Here is a 7,834-nt window from a genome sequence, read left to right as displayed (position 1 = left end):
GTGTGTTGCCGAACAGAAAAGGCTAGTTATCTCCCTTGTTTTTCTGATAACGTTCGTAAAAGGCTACAGATGTAAATACTTTGATGTAAAGAATAATCCTACAAAGTTTCAATCACATCCGATGAACTTTGTCAAAGATATAAAATGTCTAATTTTTCCTTTGACGCTGACCTGTGACCTTGAAAAAGGTCAAAGGTCAACGAAACCATCGTTAAAGTGTAGAGGTCATTGGAGGTCACGACTAAACAAAATATGAGCCCGATCGCTTTGATAGTTTCCGAGAAAAGTCCAACGTTAAGGTGGTGTCTACGGACGGCCGGCCGGACGGCCGGACGGACAGACTAACACTGACCGATTACATAGAGTCACTTTTTCTCAAGTGACTCAAAAAATGAGGGGAAAAAAGAAAACATTTAACAATTAGGCTTGTATGCAAAAGAAACTGATTATTCATTTACGCTTACAGTGAAGACATATTTGTTTGTTTTTACCTTACACATCCTGTAATTAGTGACTAACTCTATGTTACAGCATCATCCAGTCATCACCACAACAAATCACTAACACAGTGTACTCAACTTGTGAAGTGTTTTTTTCTTGCTTTATTCATCAACATTTTGTTCTGAACAGTACAGACACACAAGTCAAAATAACTCTTGTACTCCAGGCAGTGTAACAAGCACATCATGATCAAGTGTGCGTGTGTGTGCGTGTGTGTTTATGTGTAAGTATGTGTCACAAAGGAATAGCAGTGTATGCAAGCATGTTTACTTTTGAGAGTATGTTTTGACAGGAATTCTCATCTTAACAGTTTTAGCCAAACATCAGCACACACATCAAAATCTTCAAATAAACGCATCATACTTTTAGATTCACATTCGTAACACTCAACCATTCCAACATTCATGCCATACATCAAAGACTTACCACATCTAGTTGCCCAGAAATCTTGCACACAATATCACAAGATCTACAGATGAGTCAGCATACACACACACAAAACTTATATATTTTTTATACCATTCACTTGCAGACAAAATTACCTACAGATTTCCCAAAGTCACATTTCTAATTCTAGAGGACCGCCACAATCACCACTCTCGATCTATCCCCCACCGCCCTAAAACAATATACACTGACAACATAGCAACTGGCTTCAAAAGTTAGCCGCCAACTAACACTCTCAACCATCTCAATATTTCCCAAAAAATCATCACTTACAGTTTCTGTTCTAACTCTAAGGAACTTGCACTCTCACCAAAACCCCTGACACCCTATAACTCTAAGGAACTTGCACTCTTTCCAAAAGCCATGACACCCTAACACAGCAAGCTTGGTTGGTTCTATGTGAGTCTAAATTCACTGCAAACACAAACAGTGACAAGTGAAAGGCTGTGGACCCTGATATCTCAATAAACAGTGCCTGAGATGCTATTTGAGTAAAATACAGAATTTTGAAAATGATCAGCTACCGGGCTAGCAATCCTCAAACAGGTAGGCAAACTATCAAGTCAGTTCCAGCAAGAATATGTAGCTCTACAGAAAATCAAAGGAATATTGCCAACACTAGTCAAATAGGAGTAGGAGACCAGAATTGGACAATTCTTCACAAGAATAAAATCTTCAGTTTGAAGCTAGCATACACTTTTTGCTTGAGTATCCACTACCCAGCACAGGAAAACTAACCAACTTCACATCTCATAACAAGAATTGCACACCAATCATTGTGGCCAAGAGTGTACCGGTAATAAAATAACTTACTTTTTTGTCCTCAAAGAACCCTATCAATGTCTAAATGTAAGTATGTTGAAGCTGCAGATGATCCCAAATGAAGTTTGCGCTCAGTTCTCATGCATTGTCAACAGTCACTGAGAAACACGATGACACCCAAAGAACAAAAACAAAATTACAACATGAAATGTGAAAAACAAAACTAGAGGTCTAGATCATCAAAGCTCTGCCTTCTCACTGCGCTTTTTGTGTGCTGCTGGGTCGTACTTGGGCATGAGTTTCTCAATTTCCTTGATGAAGTCGGCCTTTTCTGCGCATCCTTTGCAGGCGTTGTCCTCACCCCAGTTGGACAGGATCTTCTTCAGTTCGCTGACTCGCAGTTTCTTCAGGTTGGTGTTGGCCAGGTCAATCTGCTTGTCTGAAACGATAGAGCAAAGTAATGATCAATAAGTATGAATGAAAAGGACAGCTGCTGAGTTGTGAATACTAGAATTCAATTCCTCTTCAATGAAACTTGAACAACCTGACTTTACCAGTGACAACTAACACCCACCCATTCCCACCACCCCCTCCCCATCAAGAATTACAGATGAACAGAAGCAGGCATGAAAACTGAAGAAAAAAAAATACTGAAAACAAAATTCGAAGGCGCGTAGCGCCAAGTTTCGCAGGCGCGTAGCGCCAAGTTTTGCAGGCGTGAAGCGCCAAGACTTCTAGGGGGGGCCGGGGGCATGCCCCCCCCGGAATTTTTTTTTTCAAGGGTGCAATTTGGTGCAATCTGGGGCTATCTGAGCCTTAAAATTGGATTCAAACATGGCCCCAAAACTATTTTACTATAACTATGACTAGGAAAAAAAAAAAAAAAAAAAAAAAAAAAAAAAAGGAAAAATACGGAAAATAAAAATAAATACGGTTTATTTTTTTTCAAAAATACGGAAAATTTTCATGCCTGAGAAGATTTGCCAGTAGCTTTCAGTGTCACTGTGTGTTTGTTTGTTTGTTTGTTCGTTCATGGGCTGAAACTCCCACGGCTTTTACGTGTATGACCGTTTTTACCCCGCCATTTAGGCAGCCATACGCCGCTTTCGGAGGAAGCATGCTGGGTATTTTCGTGTTTCTATTACCCACCGAACTCTGACATGGATTACAGGATCTTTTTCGTGCGCACTTGGTCTTGTGCTTGCGAGTACACGCGGGGGTGTTTGGACACCGAGGAGAGTCTGCACACAAAGTTGACTCTGAGAAATAAATCTCTCGCCGAACGTGGGGACGAACTCACGCTGACAGCGGCCAACTGGATACAAATCCAGCGCGCTACCGACTGAGCTACATCCCCGCCCGTCACTGTGTGTAAAAGTAAAACCCTAGACACATCATGTTAACCCTTCAGGTCAGCTCAAGTTAAACAAGTTTCTTCACTGCCACTCTGTAGATAAGAAAATTATCAACTACATACATAAAAGGTTAAGAAATCCCTTTCTCGTTTTAGCCTTGTGCTCACAGAAACTAATCAGCAGGATAGAAAGCGCCCAAGTTAAACTTGCAGGTTCATCATGTAACAACAATTGTTCATGGTTCATCCCACATTTCACTAAAAAGTTCATTTCATTTTCTTGTCTTACTTTATAGTTCCATTGCTGGGAAATTTGAGTTGCTTCTTCCCAGTTGAAAGATAGCAGCAACAAGCGTCGTGCTACCCAAGTATGTGCATGTTTCAGTGTAGTCATCCGCCTGAACTTCTGACAGAATTATCAAGGTCTTTTAGTTTTACGGCCCACAGCAGTGACAAGGGGTGGGACATGGATAACTTCTCTGAATCATTTCCGTGTCCATCCCGATGTGGATTTGAACCTGTGACTGAGGATCACAAGTCAAGAGCTCTACTAACTTATCTGTATATATATATATCCCCTTTTCCCCGAGTACGCTAGTACTTGGGCTCAGCAGACTTTAATTGTGTGTCTGTCTGTCTCGACTTAACAGCTTATTGCTGGGAAACTACTGGGCGCAGTTCGTTCAAAAGTTGATACACTAACTTGATAATAGGTCCGATTGATCGTATTAAAACTTCATAATGTTACCTGGGACCTAAATGCGAAATAATCCACAAAAACGACTCTTGGCGGTGGGCGCAATTCGCGGTGGGATAGAACTGCTGTTTGGCTAATAGAACAGCCAGCCAGCCAGCAACACCAGGCTTTGCGTGCGTGTGCCACTTCGCGTGCTACGCGACCTGAACGAGCAAAGTTAGCACTCTAGGCATTTGAGTTCACTGGCAAAATTGTCAGAGTTGGTGGCTTGGTGGAAAGCACGTCCGCCTATGGCCAAAGTGATCCGGGTTCGATTCCCGGCATGGGCGGTCTATTTTTTTTATTTTTTTTTACTATTGTTTATTATGAACGTTTTAATGTTTTATTTTACTCTAATAATTTTTTTAATTGTGTAAAATAAATAAATAATTGGGTTTTTTAAAAAAAAAAAATTTTTAATCCACGTGCACAAGACAAAAACTTTCATACTGGGGGAGCGAGCCAGTCTGAAGAGTACTCGGGTCCAGCGCGAGCGTTTTTTATTTTTTTAAATCATATTGCAACATTTTTTTTATAATTCTCCATAAGAGCCCAGATCTTACCATATCTCATATCGCAGATCTGTGCATCAGCTTTCTTGAGTTTCTGGCAGACTTTGGTGGTGGGCATGTGCCAGCTGAGAGGCTGCGTCATCTTGTCCAGGATTCTTGTCGGGGAGTTCTCCACGGCACCCAGGTTCACGCACTGCAAGGAGACAACAAAGAGTATTACAATCAGGTGATAAGGGTTTGTCATTTTACTTCTTTGACTTTTGAATATCTGGAACTCTGGATAAGCGTTTACCAAAATACACCAATTACTTTCAAAAAGAGATTGTTAACAAAGAAATTTTGTTGAAATCTTAGTAAACACTAACACAACAGAACAACTCTGGTATTATAACCCTTTCGCTGCCTGCAGGATGTCAGCTGACTTCCTGGGTAACTTGATTAAACGGGCAACAAACTGTTCAATAAACAAATAATGTGTGTGTGTGTGTGGTGTATTCATGATTTATACACCAAAGACTATAAAATGTATTTAACTTATTGTAAGTTGTCAATTCACGTAAATAAAAGGAATGATTCTTTTACAGATATATCCTGGCAGCAAACAGGTTAATTACTTTGTGATGATTCCAATCAATATAAAAAGAATAGTTCTTGCTAAATATTTCCCATGATTCCAAGTCCAATCTCAATTAACAGATAATAGTAAATAACACCAATCCAAAAGCAATACATGTTGAATTATTTCTAATAGTTACAACTTACAATCAATCAAAAAAAGCTTTCGATCAAATAAACAGCGATTTACTGATTTACTTATGCACTTTTATCAACTGCCCATAATTCAGGTATTGAGGTAAGTAGAGCACACCATGATTTGACTTCGCAGGAATGTGTATTACTCACTAATTACTGTATACATGTACGTACTTGGTACATGTATATACACATGAAATATTGTACCTGTACAGTCAATGCAAAGTCACCCAAACAGGACATAAATCAGTGGAAACAAAATGAAAATTACTTACAATTTTGTGATCCTTTCCTTTCAGTCCTTTGCAGAACTTTTCAAATTTCTTTTCCAGCTTCTTTTGGTCTGTCCTCTCATCCTCTGGCATCGTTTCAAGGAATCTGTCCAATACGCTGATGCACACTGAAACAGAAACATATTGGTAAGTATATTAGTTATTACTTATTCCTCCGAAAACGGCGTATGACTGCCTAAATGGCGGGGTAAAAAACGGTCATACACGTAAAATTCCACTCGTGCAAAAATCACGAGTGTACGTGGGAGTTTCAGCCCACAAACGCAGAAGAAGAAGTTATTACTTAGAAGTTAGAATCTATTAATTTATTTTCATTCCGGAGGAATAAGTCTTGGTAGGGAGAAAGTTGAATGATCAAACTTGATTTTCATCATGCCTGCAGTGACTCAAAGTTGGCACAGTCCTGAATTAACCCTGAGGCTGAGGAAGTGATGTTACATACTGAAATAAAAGTGACACTGACAGTTTGAGATTAACTCAATAGTCAGAGGTACAGTGAACCTCATAGGGGGCTAAATAGATGGGTAGCTGCCTCAAAGTCAAAGTTCTGCGCATTTCAAAGGGAATCAGTCACCCTTTCTAAAGATATAAAGGAGAACAATCACCTGTAGGCGTGCCAGTCTCACAAAAGAATAAATAAGTACAGTATTTTTACATCCTTCAAGAGCTCCAAGTCCAAGACAGTTTGCTGCTTGTAATGTGGACACACCAGTGTCACGATAAGTTCATAACAAGTCGCGTAAGGCGAAAATACAATATTTAGTCAAGTAACTGTCGAACTCACAGAATGAAACTGAACGCAATGCCATTTTTCAGCAAGACCGTATACTCGTAGCATCGTCAGTCCACCGCTCATGGCAAAGGCAGTGAAATTGACAAGAAGAGCGGGGTAGTAGTAGTAGTAGTTGCGCTAAGAAGGATAGCACGCTTTTCTGTACCTCTCTTTGTTTTAACTTTCTGAGCGTGTTTTTAATCCAAACATATCATATCTATATGTTTTTGGAATCAGGAACCGACAAGGAATAAGATGAAAGTGTTTTTAAATTGATTTGGACAATTTAATTTTGATAATAATTTTTATATATTTAATTTTCAGAGCTTGTTTTTAATCCAAATATAACATATTTATATGTTTTTGGAATCAGCAAATGATGGAGAATAAGATAAACGTAAATTTGGATCGTTTTATAAATTTTTATTTTTTTTTACAATTTTCAGATTTTTAATGACCAAAGTCATTAAGTAATTTTTAAGCCACCAAGCTGAAATGCAATACCGAAGTCCGGGCTTCGTCGAAGATTACTTGACCAAAATTTCAACCAATTTGGTTGAAAAATGAGGGCGTGACAGTGCCGCCTCAACTTTCACGAAAAGCCGGATATGACGTCATCAAAGACATTTATCAAAAAAATGAAAATAACGTTCGGGGATTTCATACCCAGGAACTCTCATGTCAAATTTCATAAAGATCGGTCCAGTAGTTTAGTCTGAATCGCTCTACACACACACACAGACACACACACACACGCACATACACCACGACCCTCGTTTCGATTCCCCCTCGATGTTAAAATATTTAGTCAAAACTTGACTAAATATAACAAAAAAGCATTAGCATGAGAGCGTTGTTCCCAGTCCTCGGTCTTCAGTCCTTTACAATTATATTATAAGTACTTTTTTGATCCGACGCATTTGTTCTGACCTGGCTTAGGCCAATCGAATGTCCGAAGTTTTTAAACATGGAATGATGGATTGTCTTTTAACACAACAATGATTTTGCAGCTGGGAACTTTTGATAGATCTATAGTATAGACTATAAAAAAATGTATACACATTATATATTTGGAAAAACAATTTAAACAATTAAATTAGGTTAACCAACCGAATTGAGGATAGTTGCCCTGCAGTCTGTACTCTGTACAGGGATTTCCTCACTAACTTGAAGAAGAAGAAGAAGACTGGCATGATGTAAACATCTTAAACAGCTGAATGAATCAGTGACTGAGTGACTGAAACTTTTCTTTCCCAAGACAAACCTGGAATGCTCAGGAAACAAGGAATGCGCACTAAAGTACACACCCACTTTCTTTTTCGGTTTCACTTTCACTTGGACAAACACCGACACGTGTACAATAAATCAAAACTTATCATACCTTCACAGTCTCTTGGATCCTTTGCTGTAACTGTGTCGATCATCTGTAGCAGAACCAGGACAAGAGTAGCAGCGCCTAACAAAAGTATTTTACGATCCATGCTGTTGTTTGACGATTCCTGTTAGACTGTGTTGACTTTGATCAGCTGGGCTGGCTTTCTCACAAAAATCAAGACACAGAAGAACGCAAAGCTGACGTGTCTCTGGTTTGAGTTCACTCCTGAATTGAAAAGACAAGAGATACCAACAGTTTTAAGTCAAGAACAGAATGGAACTTTCGAAAAAAAAACGTTGACTTCTTTCGTCAGTAGACTTCGTTGTGCA

At 39.2% G+C, this 7,834-nt stretch overlaps 1 protein-coding gene across 1 annotated transcript; it reads right to left on the bottom strand.

Annotated features, from left to right (window-relative positions):
* Nucleotides 1-587: 587 nt before the first annotated feature.
* Nucleotides 588-7,827, bottom strand: LOC138964608 (mesencephalic astrocyte-derived neurotrophic factor homolog). The gene is made up of 4 exons (XM_070336610.1): nt 7,512-7,827; nt 5,341-5,465; nt 4,364-4,505; nt 588-2,149 (listed from the first exon to the last, which is right to left on the bottom strand). The coding sequence occupies exons 1-4, from the start codon at nt 7,609-7,611 to the stop codon at nt 1,950-1,952; spliced, it is 567 nt and encodes a 188-aa protein (XP_070192711.1). The 5' UTR covers nt 7,612-7,827; the 3' UTR covers nt 588-1,949.
* Nucleotides 7,828-7,834: the final 7 nt, after the last annotated feature.

The sequence above is a fragment of the Littorina saxatilis genome, linkage group LG4 (genome assembly GCF_037325665.1).
Source record: "Littorina saxatilis isolate snail1 linkage group LG4, US_GU_Lsax_2.0, whole genome shotgun sequence".
In the NCBI taxonomy this organism is placed as follows: Eukaryota; Metazoa; Mollusca; class Gastropoda; order Littorinimorpha; family Littorinidae; genus Littorina; species Littorina saxatilis.
The sequence above is the reverse complement of the archived record's forward strand: the minus strand, read 5'-3'. Positions and strand labels throughout refer to the sequence as shown.

Bases quoted from the DNA above. Each gene is read 5' to 3' on its own strand.
- LOC138964608 (XM_070336610.1), bottom strand. From the start codon at position 7,611: ATGGATCGTAAAATACTTTTGTTAGGCGCTGCTACTCTTGTCCTGGTT. The intron at 4,506-5,340 runs GTAAGTAATTTT...GTCTCCTTGCAG, and splicing joins AAGGAAAGGATCACAAAATT to TGCGTGAACCTGGGTGCCGT. The intron at 2,150-4,363 runs GTAAGATCTGGG...CTATCGTTTCAG, and splicing joins GATCTGCGATATGAGATATG to ACAAGCAGATTGACCTGGCC.